This window comes from Pantherophis guttatus, chromosome 8 (assembly GCF_059756535.1).
Source record: "Pantherophis guttatus breed Tessera chromosome 8, ASM5975653v1, whole genome shotgun sequence".
Taxonomy (NCBI): domain Eukaryota; kingdom Metazoa; phylum Chordata; class Lepidosauria; order Squamata; family Colubridae; genus Pantherophis; species Pantherophis guttatus.
Window position 1 is genome coordinate 63,491,194 of NC_142070.1, and position 16,874 is coordinate 63,508,067.

The 16,874-nt window shown below is 36.2% G+C and overlaps 1 protein-coding gene across 5 annotated transcripts in view; it reads left to right on the top strand.

The window, feature by feature from the left end:
* FNIP2 (folliculin interacting protein 2) overlaps window positions 1–9,488 on the top strand; it is a 64,504-nt gene extending 55,016 nt beyond the window's left edge. For all 5 annotated transcript variants that reach the window (XR_015729162.1, XM_087874876.1, XM_087874877.1 and 2 more), the window contains 4 exons: window positions 1,038–1,194; window positions 2,812–3,012; window positions 4,426–4,541; window positions 9,155–9,488. Coding sequence is in view for 4 of the 5 variants with exons in the window: in XM_087874876.1 (XP_087731002.1) it covers window positions 1,038–1,194; window positions 2,812–3,012; window positions 4,426–4,541; window positions 9,155–9,233 (553 nt within the window). In the remaining variant the exon portion in view is untranslated. The remainder of the gene's footprint in view (window positions 1–1,037; window positions 1,195–2,811; window positions 3,013–4,425; window positions 4,542–9,154) is intronic.
* The last annotated feature ends 7,386 nt before the right edge of the window (window positions 9,489–16,874 follow it).

A 16,874-nucleotide genomic window follows, 5' to 3' on the forward strand; every position in this document is an offset into this window, starting at 1 on the left:
AAATTTTGATAATGTGGGGATGCGGCAATGGTCATAAATGTGAAAAACGGTCATATGTAGCTTTTTTTCATTTTGTAACTTCGAATGGTCACTAAATGAACTGTTGTAAGTCAAGGACTACTTGTATACTATATGTAAGATTTGCTGTCTGAATGTAAATTGTCTGACCCCCCCAAAAAATACTAATATGATAAGCCAGTCTGTTCGTTTGTAATTGTGTATGTTCATATGTGTGTTTGGGGGGTGTGTGTGTTCCATTACATTGTTAACGTCTTTCCCAAATATGTTTCAAATAGATGTTTTTATATTACATTTTTGCATTTTTTTGTTAATGCTCTCAAATGATCCAGTTAAAAAATTTCACTATAAAAATGGGGATATGTTTCCTGGATTTATGGCCTATTTAATAGGCTATGAAGGTAGATAGAGAAATTATACTGTTACTAACTCAGAAACTGAAATATATTTGAAAATATGTAATTGTAATGGGATGCATTATGCATTGTGTGAAATTTGTCTAATTGTATTAAATCATTACCTTTTTCTGAAAAGAAGATAGAGGATGAACCTTTCAGGTAGTTAGCAAGGGACCATGGTCTCACATGAAATATACAGATCTTTGAATTTACTACTATGATCAAATCTAATTTACAATGGAATTACTTACTGTGGAATATACACAGATTGTTACTGTTTATAGTTATGGTGATCCATGTACGCTGGATTTGTCTGAACTTTGGAGTCATTGTTTGATTGTAAACTTGTAGAATTCTATTAAATTCTGTTCAGTTTTCTGTGAGAAAGATTCAGTAATATGTTATAGAACTTTGCAAACTAAAGAATAACTCTTACATTTATATATCAGAGTGAATGGTATTTTTTTCATCATTCTTGAGCTGCAATCTTGAAAAACAAAGCAGATCATAAGGTCAACCATTCAGATCATGTTACAGTCTTGCCAATTTAGCTGCACATATTGATTATTTTTTGTAAGGCCCTGAGATGTGTTCAGTAAACAGTAAATTCTTGATTTTCAGATTTTGCACAGTTAGCTCTCAAAGCATGATACATTTTGGAAGGTCACTTCTTGGGGGCTATTGTACCTCTTTTATGCCTGATCTTGTGCTGCATGGAATAAGTTCTGATGAACAACTTAAGCAACATTTATCCACTGAGTTGAGTCACACCATAAATGTAAGTCTGTCCATTTCTGTGCAAAGCTTTAATAATAATGTTTCGAACAGGAAGGGAAAACTTACTGATTTTGTTTCATTAGTAATGTTCCGTTGTAATTTTACTATTTGTAGATAGAAAAATAGTTACACTCTGATTACATCATATTCTTCTGATTACATCATATTCTTATAATTCAGGAGTCCTTGGTGCTCTCTGAGTTTGGTTGTTTTCTTGCAGTCATTTCATTATAATTGTAAATCTTATTGTAAATCTTATAATTCACTCTATGTAAGGCTTAAAGATCACACAGAAGCTGCAGCAGTTTGGAACACAGAAAGCATAGACAATTATAACTGTGCCATGGTATGCTCATGTAACAGCTCTGCTTTTTGAAGTGCTGGTTCAATTCGATTAATACAATTCAAGGTGCTGATTATCACCTTAAAATCCTTCATGGAATAAGCCTTGTTTTTTGAGGGGCTGCTGTCTTCAGCAGTTCTTATCCATGCCATACCTTCTGATTACAGTTGGCATCCTCTGGGTTCCATTGATTAAACAGGGTCATCTTCTGGGGCACAGGAAGTGTGCCTGCTTTGTCAAGGCACCTGACTCTGGAACACCATTTCTCATGAGATTTTTATGGCTCTCATCTTGATCTTATTTAAATGGTTCCTTAAAGCTTGGCTGTTCCTTCAGACCGTGGATTAGAGTGGGTTACACAGACCCACTCTTATTTATGGTTTATTGAACGGTGGTGGGTTTTTTTTAGGTTATGTATATTGTTGTTTGTGTCATTTTATTTTGTAAACCACCGGAGTTGTGATGCATTGAGCAGTCTATAAATTTCATGAATGAATAAATAAAATATTTCTTAAATTATACAATTAAATTATTCAACCACCTGATACAAAATAGGTCTAGTCAATATCAAATGTTCATCTCTGAGAAAGGAAGTATATTTTTAGGCTGGGAACAAACCTAGTGAAGTTACTTGCCTTAAGGCCTTTCTTTGTGACCTTGCAAAAAGTATTTGCCTTATAACTGGCAACAAATAATGAAGATTAACCTCCTTCAGATTCCAAAAATTAATTTGGAGGAGGAATTCTCCTAGATGTAGTATGTCTGCCTTGCCTTTCAGTCATCTTAAGTTCCTGGTCCAGAAATCACTACATATACATACAGATTTCCAGCCCTGTGTAGCTTAATGGAAGGCCCCTGTTTGTATCTGCATCTAATATGTGCACTGAAACAAGTAAACATTCTAGCACAAAATACATCTGAAAAGGTGATTTTAAAAGCATATTTCTATATTAATCTATTATTAGGCAATAGAGGTTTATCATTGAATAAATTACTCTCAAGCTTATCACTTCATTTGGCTGTGAGCACATTTTTTCCAGAAACGGTAGATAACAGCTGACTAATTAAGTATATTTACAGGCTGCCAAATGTTTCTTCTATTGTGCTAGATAGAATGCAGGTTTTATTCTTAAATTTGAATTTAAAATAATACAGAGCATTTTTTTTTTTAAAAATGGGAGCCATCCAGATTTTGACATAAGATGGCAGCTGCATACATGTTTTAACTAAATAAAATGTCTTGTTTCACTTCGTTTCATTATGTGTGTTTTACAGCATCCTGTACTAGATGAATCTATAGCAGAAGCTGTTTACATTATAGCAGATACTGATAAATGGACAGTTCAGATGGCTACTAGCCAGAAAAAGATGACTGACAACTTAAAACTAGGCAAAGATGTTCTCGTCTCCAGCCTAGTATCATCTTTATTGCAGTCTGTTTTACAACTTTACAAGCTTAATCTTTCTGCTGACTTTGTAAGTATTCATTTACAAGCACCTGTGTACAATAAATATAAAGAGGAAAGATAAGATGTGATCCAGATTTTTGAACTGCATGTATTTCTACGTTGATTTTCAGACTTAGACGAGGCACTGTGGTGACTAATGCTTTCTTTTCCTACATGTTAACTATGTTAATCTAAAGGTTCACCTTGGCAATTGTGAAGAATTGATGACTGTTCTTCAGGAAGTTTTATGACTGTAATCCTGTTTTTCTAATCTGGCCGAGAGTGACCAGATCTTTTATATCATATAAGCTATGATCTAAAATACAAGGGATGCGGTGGCACAGTGGCTAAGATGCTGAGCTTGTCAATCGAAAGGTTGGCAGTTCAGTGGTTTGAATCCCTAGTGCCGCATAACGGGATGAGCTCCCGTTACTTTTCCCAGCTTTTGCCAATCTAGCAGTTCGAAAGCATGTAAAAAATGCAAGCAGAAAAATAGGGACCACCTTTGGTGGGAAGATAACAGCGTTCCGTGAGCCTTTGGCATTTAGTCATGCCGGCCACATGACCACGGAGACGTCTTCGGACAGCGCTGGCTCTTCGGCTTTGAAACGGAGATGAGCACCGCCCCCTAGAGTCGGGAACGACTAGCACATATGTGCAAGGGGAACCTTTACCTTTACCAGATAAAAGGAAAATAGTTTCACCCACTTATATTGTCTCAAATTCATTCATTCGTCTGTCCATCCGTCCAAAACAATGTGACTAGACAGCATAAAGCATAAAAAACTCCCACAATAGATCAAAAAAGAAAAAACTCACTATGTAACAATAAGCCATTACAGTATATAACGATAAAATGATGACACACACATAACAACCAAAAGGAGGGACTCTCTTTCAATTGGCCCTGAATGCTTGGGGGAAGAGCCAGACCTTAATGACTTTCCTAAAGGCTAGAAGTATCGGGGTCTGTTGTATATATGTGTATGTGTGTGCGGGGGGAGAACAGGGGAGAGATCATTCCAGAGAATGGGGCAATCACTGAAAAAGCATACCCTCCTTGGGTCCTAGAAGATGACAAGATTGAAAAGAAGGAACCCTCACATGTTGGGGCATGTGAGTCGACATATTCTTAGGAGGCTTAGGCAGTACTTGATTAATCTTGGCTTCATTAGAAGCTTGTTCGCCTAAATCAGGAGTGTCAAACTGGCAGCCCACAGGCCGGATGCGTCACGTTCAGGCCACACCTACCCCAGCCCCATGAAGGGGAAAAACATTGTGAAACGTTACGGCAAAGTGACACCACGAGTTTGACACCCGTCCTCTAAATCAATAAAATACTCAACAAAGTATATATATATATTTACATTTATAAGTTGCACATTTTATCTATTATAAACTATTTGATTTTATCTCTCTGGGTTTCTCCTTCCACTTACAGTGTATAATGCACCTTGAGGATCGCCTACAGGAAATGTACCATAAAAGCACAATGCTATCTAAATATTTGCGAGGACAAACAAGAGTTCATGTGAAAGAGCTTGGTGTGGTATTGGGGTGAGTGCTGCTAAAGTTAAAACCTAAGGCTGTTCTTTTTACTCATCTCTCACTCAATATTCAAGATGGATGGTTTTTATCTTGTGCCAGGTTTTCTGTGAAAAGTACAGTGTGTGTGTGTATTGCATTGACCATCTGTAAATGAAACTGAGCTGTTATATTAAATGAAATTTATACTCGTCCTTTACTTTCTGAACAAAATGAAATTTTAAAAGCCAGATGCTCTCAAGGACTCTCTCACATGTAGAGTACTCTGTCAATATTGAATTGAGGAAGGAGTTGTGTGAGAATTGCCAACAAGTCTACTGCAGAACAGGTGACTTTCAGCTCTGAAGATGTCAACCACAATTGTTGGCAAAACATCATAAAACCAAATAATTAGATCACAGACTATTAATCTGAAAGCTCGTAACCACCAGAGGGATCCCATTATTTGTAATAAACATATTGGTCAATACTGTTCATGCAAGGCAATAAGTCTAACCAATTAAAATATAAAAATTAAAAAAATGGATTGAGAAGGAGAAATGTATCGATTATAATTATTTCTGCATTTAAGATCAGGATATCTTATTTTAAGCAAGTCAGGAGATGTAGGTGTAGTGTAATATTAATCAGATAGAATTATATTCTTGACCTGAAGTAATAATTGCTGCATTTTTATTTCTGAACAGTTAAAATTAAAAAGGGGAGGATGTTCTTTTCCTTGCCTGTGGCCCTTTTACAATCTGTGGACTTCAACTCCCAGAAGCTGTCTCAGGAATTCTGGGAGTTGAATTCCACAGGTTGTAAAAGGGCCACATTTGCCCATCCCTGCCCTAAGAGCATCTTGGAGGAATGATTTTAATCATGGTTACTAACAAGGTGTTTTCAATGCAATAGAGGATCAACAATTAATCTTCAGGATTTCCTCCTGACAGGGAAGATTACAAACTGCTGCTACCTACCAAAGAATTTTCCTTCCCTTCCATGTATTGGGGGTGGTAGAAATCCTTTGTCAGGCTACAGAAAAGATGATTTTCAGGATCCCTGTTTGTTTTCTTCCAGCCAAGCACCTGAATTTCCTGCTGCACATGAAGAGCAGAGGAATTCCTACATTGGGCTGCAGAAATGAAGCAAGGAATGTTTCTCCAGCCCAGTGCATATATTCCCTTCCATGCACAGACAAGGGAAACTCCACCAAGGGGCTGCAGAAATGAAGTTTGAATCCCCAAAATCTGGGCTTAATTTCTACAGCCCACCACAAGAGGTCCTTCTGCACACAGAAGAGTGCTGCCTTCCCTCTTTTAGCAAGCACTCTTACTCCGCCTCCTTTAATGACATGCAATCATTCAATGACTGCAGCTGGGAGAGATGGGATTGCAGTCATTTGGCAAAGCAGTTACCTGGGTGTCTCATGACTGCTTTGTTCAATGACCAATAATCTGGTTCCAGTTGTGGTCATAAATTGAGGACTACTTGTACTATCCTTAATAACCTGTCAGCATTCCCACAAAGATCCAGTCTGTTGGCTAATTGCTATTGCTATTTTAAAGACATTTTCACAAGAAAAAGTTTTTCTTCTGGGAGTTTTTTTACATCATGTTCCCGTTATGTCTTTAAATTTTTCTTGGATCATAGTTTTGCTAAGCTTTTTACTTTTAAGTTAAAATTATTTAAAATAACTTTTCCTTCTCTTCAAATCTAAAAAAAAAATATATTCACCATGAATCTTTGATTTTTACTGCTGTTTGGAATATTTTTCTTAGGTTATAAAGTAATTAAATTTAAAGGTGTTTAAGTAAGACTTTTGCCAATCAAATTCCATTAAGGCTGCACAGAACTTGTAAACCCCTCGACTCCCAAGCTGCTCAACTTGCTATTGACCACAAGTAGCTGAACTCCTGTGATCTCCTCACCCGGAGCAGCTCTTTCAGAGCACAAATAGGTGATTCCTGCCGCATAGCTCCCAGCGACCAGTAAGATCCCACAGAGTTGGTCTCCTCCGGGTCCTGTCAGCTAAACAATGCCACAGGGGAGGGCTTTCTCTGTGGCTGCCCCAGCTCTCTGGAACCAGTTACCTCCTGAGGTCCGGACCATCCCCACCCTATTGGCCTTCCGAAAAGCGGTGAAGACCTGGCTTTTCCGGCAGGCCTGGGGCCGTTGATCTCGCTCTTGTGATCTGGTGAGATCCGGCCATGAATGGCGTGAATGAGTTTTTAATGTTTTTAATGTTTTTAAGTTTTAAATGTTTTTTATAATGATTTTTTAAAATGTATTGTGAGCTACCCTGAATCTTCGGAGAGGGGTGGCATATACATTGAATTAATTAAATTAAATTAAATTCCAATGGTCTCTTCTTCCTCTGAAGAGATTTTTGACAGCCAGAACCTGTCTGGCAATTCCACTACAATGCCGTTCCCACTTATGGAGCTCCCCATCCCCCATAGGGATGTTTAATTTGCCTTCAGTCCTTACTTGGGAGCCCTATATGTACTTGATCTTTAAATAGTGTCCCAGAAGGCCGCCATCACCACCATAAAAAAATGAGTGGTGCCAGTATCAATGCTTCATTCATGTCAGAAGCATTTTCAAAGACATATAATCTTCAATATTGAGCAAATAAAATAAAAAGATATAAGATATAAAAGAGATTATAAAAGTATAGCATGCGTAAAAAGGATGTCATATAAACAGGATTAAAACTAAATGACATTAGCCCAGTATTGGGCCACATCAACAGTATTTTCTCTCATCAACATGAAGTCTTCCTCTCATACATAAATCCTAAACTTGATTTATTTTTAATTTAGTTAAAAGTGTAATAAGTTAATTGAGCACAATTGTTGTGATCACTGCCTGTGAGTTTAATTCCCAAGGACATTAAAAACAATTTGGCAACAGAACATAAACAGAATCCGTGGTTTGGGAGTGGGCTGCAAGATGTCTGTTCCTGGTTTAAAGGGTCAATATGATTTCTGTTTTTCCCCAGTATGTCTTCTGTACTATATTATTGGTACAGAGATTATCAATGATATTGTCAGAGTTTGTTGTAGCTCACACAATCAGACAATTCAGCAGGATTCAATTTATATCTAAGAAACTACTTTATATACAATACCAAAGAGCAGAAATCAGCATACAAAATCAGGAATACAGAAAAAATATTCATAGAAGCAAATCATTACAGAATAGAGAGATACAGAGGCTAATATATTGTACAGAGGCAAGTATTACAGAGGCCAAACCAACTCTTATATACAGTTCAGCAAGTCTAAGACACGCCCAGACTCCAAACTGTCTCTTATGGCCCCATACAAACAAATATGTTTGTTTGTAGGTTTCTGTTTCCAGACTGTCCCTGTTGGCTGACCTGTTACCATGTCTATTCCAGTCTATGAACATTCATACTCTGACAGATATCATTTGAAAAGCCTTAGAACAGTGGCCCTGAAACCTTTCCGGTTCTGCAGGCCAGCAGTGGCAGGAAGGGAAGGGAGGAGGGGATGGCTTTGCATCCTGCCACTTGCATGGCCTAGTTCCCAACAGATCGTAGACCGGGGGTTGGGGACCCCTGCCTTAGAACATTTAAATGTGAATATCTTCTTTATTATTTATGGTCCCAGATCAATAAAGGGCTCGCAATCTGGGAGTCCTCCTGGATAGGCAGCTGTCTTTGGAGGAACATCTGACGGCTGTTACCAGGGGGACCTTTTATCAGGTTCGCCTGATTCGCCAGTTGCGGCCCTTTCTTGATCGGGATTCCTTGTGCACAGTCACTCACGCCCTCGTTACCTCTCGCCTTGACTACTGCAACGCTCTCTACATGGGGCTCCCCTTGAAGAGCACCCGGAGGCTCCAGCTGGTCCAGAATGCAGCAGCGCGGGTAGTGATGGGAGCAACATGGCGCTCCCATGTAACACCGCTCCTGCGCGAGCTGCACTGGCTCCCGGTGGTCTTCCGGGTGCGCTTCAAGGTGTTGGTTATCACCTTTAAAGCGCTCCATGGCATAGGGCCTAGCTATCTCCGAGACCGCCTGCTGCTACCGACGACCTCCCATCGACCCGTGCACTCCCACAGAGAGGGCCTCCTCAGGGTGCCATCAGCCAAACAATGTAGGCTGGTGGCCCCCAGGGGGAGGGCCTTCTCTGTGGGGGCTCCCACCCTCTGGAATCAGTTGCCCCCGGAGATAAGAAGAATCCAGGACCTCAATGCCTTCCGTCGTTCCCTGAAAACCCATCTTTTTCAACAAGCCGGGTTGGCCTAAGAAGAAATTTTTAAAATTTTTAAATTCTTTTAATTAGTCTGTGATTCTTAACTTTCGGGCCAAAATTTATATATATTTTTAAATGTTTTAATATTTGTATTCTATGTTTTTTATCTTGGCTGTACACCGCCCTGAGTCCTCAGGGAGAAGGGCGGTATATAAATTGGAAATTAAATTAAATTAAATTAAATAAAAATGTGAATGTAATATTTTAAAGAAAAGACACTCATAATATTCAAGAAGGTGAATACATATAGAATGGAAGGCTTATTTTTTAAATATGGTGTTACTCAGTTCCAATTCACTGGAATGCTTAAATAACTTTTATGTACCTTAAATATTAACACTCTCTCATTTTTATTTCTAGGATTGAATCCAATGACTTGCCACTGCTGGCTGCTATAGCAAGTACTCATTCACCATATGTAGCTCAAATACTCCTTTAAACTGCAGATAAACTCTGTCCTCTGAATAATAGATACAACAGAAGAGAGTTTATGACAGCAGTTCATTACGTCTCATTTGGTTTCCTGCCTTTTATATGGATATTTATCAGTGGATTTTTAGTTTACATGATATAAAAGGTATTCAGAGTTTTTATATTGTTTATGCATCCTTGTATTTTAATGAATGAAAGGATTAAACATTAATGATGGATACATTGTTTATGTATAGCAGCCAACTAAACAGATTATCAAAAATACAATTTCCTTCTTTTGCATTTGTCATATTTTTCTGAATTTCTTCAATAAGGGGTTCTAAGCAAATAGTTTAAACATATACTTTCCTTTGTCTATATAAACAAGACAATAAACCAATATATCTGTCTGGACAGAACTGCTTCTCTTCAGAAGAAGGGTTCAGAATTCAGCTACTAGGTAACAACTTGATTAGGTGGCTAGTTCTTCAAATGGGCAAAGAAAGTCAAAAGTTTTATTCAAAAAAGAAGAAGAATAGGAGGAAGAAGAAGAAGAAATAATTTTGTGTTATCAGTAGATAAAAGTGGGGGGAAATTGGCGTACGCCTGCTTCAAATTTAGCTTATTGCAAATGCTACCTCTTGAAAGCCTCATCTTCAATTCTAATTTCTGGGACATGTGAAAAAGTAGACAAAATGTGGAAATTTATCCTGTGCTACCAGCAAAAATGAAAGTGTAGAAACAATATAGTTATAAACCTGCATAAACTCTGGATAGTTTATTTTGAATGATAATTATATCATTGCCCTGATAATTCTAGCTAAACTCTATAAACAGTATTCACCTTTAAAGTAAATGATTGAAATGTTCAGAAGAAATTACAGAGTGGTTATGTGGGAAGAGAGGTAAATATAATAACAATCACTCAGTAATTAATTAGGATAACTACAGATACATGAACAATCCTACAGAATGTTTTATACTAACTTTTCAGTGCCTTGAATCTAGAAGAATTTATGAGACCAGGCATATGATATTCATCCCTATTCGTCTAAAGTAATACATGCATCTCTATGCCTGTACATCATTGTTTTGAAATAGAGGATTTTACTTGGCTTGGGGATAAGAACCCTGTAGCCTTTCCATTGTTGTATCCACTATCAATATTGCCCCTAGTGAAGGATGCTGAAAGTTGTAATTCAGCTATATGGGAACTATTATCTTCCTATCCCTGTTTTAAGGCATAAGGTTCAGTATAGAAGCTGTAACGTTTATCAAGTACTTTGAATTATCATGACAAGTTAGAAGGGAGTCTTTTAAGAAGGCTCCCAAATGGTTCACTGATGAGATTATTTTATTCTTATTCTTCTAATAACATTTCTGTATTGGACTGAGCAATACTACATAAAGGTATAAAGTGCTGACAACATAAGTAGTGCTGGTAATTTTTGATGCAAAGTTTATCCATGCAATGACTTAATATTATATCATGTCCTTGTTTTTCCTTTTTATTTATTGTTCAGTTTATCAAAGCTTTCATTACAACATTTAATCCTTTGAGATTTTGACATTCCTAATTTATAACATCTAGACATGTATCCTTAGCATTATTCCCTACATGTTATTATACCTGCTGCAAACCACCCTTTAAAAAAAGAGGAAGAAACATTATCTCTTTCTAAATTGAGGCTCCATTATGAAAAGTAAAATACTGGGGCTAGTTTTTAAATTTCATTACATACTGTACCTTTTCAGGATATACATTCTATTTGCATTAATGGTATATTAACCCAAATATAAGATAATATTATCTAATAATATATTTTTCAGCACTTCAAACTGCATTTACTCTAATGCAATTTATTTGAGACGACCTCGAAACTTGACAATATTAGTAGATAAACTTTGTTTAAAAAAAAGTATTGATAGCTTCCATCATATTTAATTGAAAAATAACTTAGATTAGAATTGTGTTTTTAGGGAAAATAAACTTTCCACCTTAACTAATACTACCTCAGTTAACTGAATAAATTGCTACTAAGGTGAATCTCAAATTTCTGCTTTTGTTGAAGAATTGTGCTCAAGCATTTGCAAGACAGAAGCTATAGTATATCTATGATTATTCATGGATGATTTTTATTAGCATGCTTTAGTGTAGGTGTAAACTGATAAATGTGCAGAAGAAAAACTGAAACTGACATAATAGAAATAGTATCCTCAATTTAAAAGATTCTCAAATTTTTAAATGGTATAACAGTATTTTATATGTAAAACAAAAATAAGCAAACTTGGTAGAGTAAGGGTAGGATTCTGAAAATGGGCCATATTTTTTCAGATATCCATAGGTTATATTTTCCAACATAAAGCATGAGTGTTCTTTTAAGAATGGAAGCAGAAAGAAATATTGTTAGCTTATTTTAAAAATGTGGATAAGTAATTTGTAATATAGGTAGTCCTTGACTTACTACCACAACCGAGCCCAACATTTCTGTTGCTAAATCAGACATTTGTTAAGTGATTTATGCCCTATTTTTGCAGTAGCACTTAGACTTATATACTGCTTCATCATGCTTTACAGCACTCTCTAAGCAGTTTACAGAGTCAGCCTATTGCCTCCAACAATCTGGGTCCTCATTTTACTGATCTTGGAAGGATGGATGACTGAGTCAACCTTGAGCTGGGGAGAATTGAACTGCTGGCAGTCAGCTGAATTAGCCTGCAATACTGCATTCTAACCACTGCGCCACCATGGCTCTTTTTTTACAAACTTTCTTAACACAGTTGTCAAGTGAATCACTGCAGTTACTAAGCTAGTAACACGGTTGTTAAGTGAATCTGGCTTCTCCATTGACTTTGCTTGTCAAAAGGTTGTCATAAATATGAACTAGTTGCCAAGCGGCCAAATTTTGATCACATGACCATGGGAACGCTGCAGTGGTCATAAGTGTGAAAAACAGTCATAGGTCACTTTTATAGGTCATAAGTCACTGACCCATTGTAGCTTTGAACAGTCACTATATGAATTGCAAGTCGAGGACTGCCTGTATAAATAAATGCATTTAAAATTTTTGTATGTTGATGTCTAATATTTAAAGACTTGCCATATTCTGGGAATCTCATTTGAAATGAACTGTTCTGGAACTGATAAGTGTTGAAGAGGAGTGGACTTTCAAAATACCAGCATAAATAGCTGTTTTTCCAAGCACAACAACTTTTTCACAAACTGGGTCAATAAACTGGATTACTTGAGTTAAGTAATACGTTACTTATTAAGGAAAGACACAGAGTTCTATAGGATATCTCCAGAGAGAGCGTGCAAGTCCTACATGTGAGTATGGGTACTAGTGTCAAACTGGAAGCTTCTTACTGTGGTTATAAATGAGCAGTCATCATGTGTCAAGGGGGGGATTATTGCAATAACTTGTATTTGTGAATAAACTAATACTAAAATACTGTTTTTCTATTCTTTTCCACTATCAGACTGACAGGATTATTTTGTACCTGCTTCTAACAGAGAGGTGTATGGAATAGATCCTTATTTTCTATAGTTTCGTAATTTATGGCAGCCAAGCTAAGAGCTACAGTGTTAGCAAATTAAGAAATGTTACCTTAAGCAAGACTGTACATATTCAATATGTTTGTAAGTCTTCACTGTTTGATTTCAGTTTGTATCTCCTCGGTGGTCAGAAGTCAGATTGTAAAGTGCAGATGCAAACTAATTAGAGAAGTGCAGAAAATCAGAAGTGTGCACATTAAATTGCAAACAGACAAGACGTGAGCTGAGTAATAGTATCACTGCTTGACCTTCTCTAAATTGAAAGTGTATTATAATTTTGTTTTTCTCCCATCAGAAGATCTTCAGCTGGTTTGTCAAAAATTGTGTGGCAAAAAGAGCCCTCTTGATTATCACGTTGGCATGCTAGTCCTGCATAAGCAGGAGAGTATTTGATGACCACGTTCAACCTAACAGCCACTTGTCTGAAATGGTAAAGGGTCTCCTGCTTAAGCAGGGGATTGGACTAGATAGAAGACCTCCAAGGTCCCTTCCAGCTCTATTCTGATTGATTGAACCCCCAAGGGCAGTCTGAGATAAGATGTATTAGGAAGAATAGATGCTGTATGAATGTTCTTAAGCATTATAGAATGAATAAATCAAGGCAGGCAGGTATTTGTGCTCATTTACTACACTTTTGCAAAGACTAGCTAGCTCTTTTATCAGTTATGTCTGTATTACTGTATGTATTACATTTTAATATAACTTTTATAGATATTTCATGGTGAGCATGATTGATGCCCCTTAAATAATTCGGAAAGAAGAAAATTGCACTGAATTATAATGGTTTCCACATTACAATCTAACACTTTATGAGAATTTTAAAAAAAATATTTTAATAGAATTCTTTATTGGCAAAGTGTGATTGGACACACAAGGAATTTGTCTTCGGTGCATAAGCTCTCAGTGTACATAAAAGCTTTAAGTGATAAAATTATGATCATAGTCATAAAAATACATTCATAAATCATAAGATACAACACTTTGTGATAGTCATAGGATACTAAATAAGCAATCAATATAAATCATACCAGGAAACTAAATAAAACAATATAAATTGTAAAGATACAAGAACAAAGTTATATCGTAAGTAGAAAAGGAGATAGGTAATAGGAAAGATGAGAATAATAGTAATACAAGTTTACTAAATAGTTTTTTATTTATTTAAAAAGTTTTAACAATCATTACAACAATTTTCCATAATCTGTAATTTTGCCTAACAGAAAGAATTGTGGAGTAAATTTTATCTTCTTTTTGAGAATATTTTGAATAATCCACCATATTTTTATCCAAAATGCCTTAATTTTTTTGCATGTCCACCATATATGATAATACGTGGCATCATCACATTCACATCTCCAACACTTAGGTTGCACACTTGGATACATACAGGCTAGCTTTTTAGGATCCAGATGCTATCTATAAAACATTTTATAAAAATTCTCTCTTAAGTTTTGGGCTTGCGTGAACTTCACATTTCTAACCCATATTTTTTCCCATGTTTCCATCATTATTGGTTCTTCAATATTTTGTGCCCACTTTATCATACAGTCCTTAACTAATTCCGTTTCTGAAACTATTTCTAGCAACGCATTATACAACCTTTTTATATGCATTTGACTTTGATCTCTAATCTGTTTTACCAAGTTCTCCTCATTTTGCAGAAAACCAATTTTCTGATCTTCTCTCCATCTAGCTTGCAATTGTACATATTGAAACCATGTTCCAATTGTCCTTTCTTCTCTTAGTTGATTCAAATATTTTAATTGTAGTATACCTCTTTCCTTGTTAAGAAGCTCTTTATATGTAATCACATCCTGCCTTTGCTCTACACTTATATTCTCTATCGCGTGTCTGGGTATTGCCCACAATGGTAACTTCTCGTTTAGTTTATACTTGTACTTTTTCCAGACACGCAATAGAGCATTCCTTAATATATGACTTTTAAAAGTCTTGTCCACTTTCTTATCATATAATAAATAAGCATGCCACCCATAAACCAAATCATATCCCTCAATATTCAATATTCTTTCTTCTATTAAATTCATCCACTCACTCATTGCTGATAGAACAGCTGCCTCATAATAAAGTCTTAAGTTAGGCATTTTGAGACCTCCTCTTTCATGTGTATCCTGCATTATTTTTTGTTTTATTCTCGGTCTCTTCCCTGCCAAAACAAAATTATTAATACCCTTCTGCCATATCTTCAAATTCTCATCTTTTTTAAGTATTGGTATCATTTGAAAAAGAAACAAAAACTTAGGCAAAACATTCATTTTTACTGCTGCTATTCTTCCTAGCAAGGATAATTGTAATTTTTTCCAGTTTTCCATCTCTCTCTGTATTTTTTGCCACAATGGATCATAATTATACTTAAATAATTTCGCATTTGATGTCATAATATAGATCCCTAAATACTTAACTTTTTTTACAATTTCAAATCCTGTTAGTCTTTCTAATTCTTCTTTTTGATTTATAGTCATATTTTTAGTTATTATCTTCGTTTTCCCTGCATTTATTTTAAATCCAGATACTTGTCCATATTGATTAATTATATCCATTAGACCTACAACCGACTGTAATGGTTGGGTTAAAGTAACAACCAAGTCATCTGCGAATGCTCGTAATCTATAGTCATACTGCCTAATTTTAATTCCACTTATTTTGTCCGAGCCACGTATCTTACTTAACAAAAATTCCAAAGTCAAAATAAACAATAATGGAGACAAAGGGGATCCTTGTCTTGTTCCTTTTTCTATATTAAAAGTGTCTGTTAAACTACCATTAATTATTATTTGCGCTGTTTGTTTCTGATATATTGCCTTAATAGATTTTGTGAAATGTTCCCCAAACTGCATCTTTTCTATTATTCTCAATAAAAATTGCCAATTCAATCGATCAAATGCTTTCTCTGCATCAAGAAATATCAGCATCGCAGGGATTTGGTGGGTCTTCCCCAAATACTCCAATAGGTTAACAACTTGCCTTACATTACTCTTCATTTGTCTACCATTTATAAAACCAGTTTGATCATTATGAATCATTTGTTGCATGACTGTCATTAACTTATTTGCTAATATTTTAGCAAAAATCTTGTAATCTGTATTTAAGAGTGATATCGGCCTATAATTTTTTGACTGGGTGTAGTCTTGCTCCTCCTTTGGAATCAAAGAAATATAAGCTGTCCTCCAAGATGGGGGTACATCTTCTCCATATTGTATATTAATAAATAATTCTTTAAGTGGTCTCACCATTATTAACTGCAAATGTTTATAATAAGCAGCTGTCAAGCCATCTGTCCCAGGAGCTTTACCCACTTTCAACTGCTTAATTGCAGACATAATCTCCTCAGTGGTTATTGGTTGATTTAAACTCTCCCTTTGATCTTTTGTGATTGTAAGAATATACTCTTTCTGTAGATATCTATCTATATCTGTACCTTGAATTTTATCACCAGCATACAACCTCATATAAAATTCTAAAAATGCTTTTTTAATCATATTTTGCTGATAAACCTCTTTACCTTTATATTCTATTTTCTCTATGGTCCGTGACTTTTGTTTTTTCCTTAACAAATATGCTAACCACCTCCCTGGTTTATTAGCATTACTCTCCTCTTTTGTGGTGAATTTAGGCCATTAACATTCCAGGTCAAAAATCTAGTTGCCATTCTTGGCCCTCTGAAGCACTGAATCTCCATGCATTTTACTTTTTGGCCTTGCTCCTCCCACTGCTTCTGTTTTTGTAGTATCTTGAATCATTTGAAGTTGCTGCACTCTTAATTCTTCTTGACGCTTGGCTGCCGCTCGAGTCTGTCTTTGATCCTTAGATTCTTCTATCTCCAAAGCTTGAACAGTAGTCGAAAATTGTATTAATTCTTCTTGAATAATCAAATCACCCTTTTGGGCCTGTGCCAACAATTCTTCTTTCTCCCCCTTTCTTGCCCCCTCTATTTCCGTCTTCCTTCTAGCTTCCTGGGGCTGAGGGCATCCAGCCTTTAATACATTGGTATAGAAATCTCTTGCCTTCCACACTGAATTGAGACGGTATCTTTCTCCTGAATAATTCACCACTAGACCAGCTGGAACTTCCCATCTATACTGTATCTGACGGTAT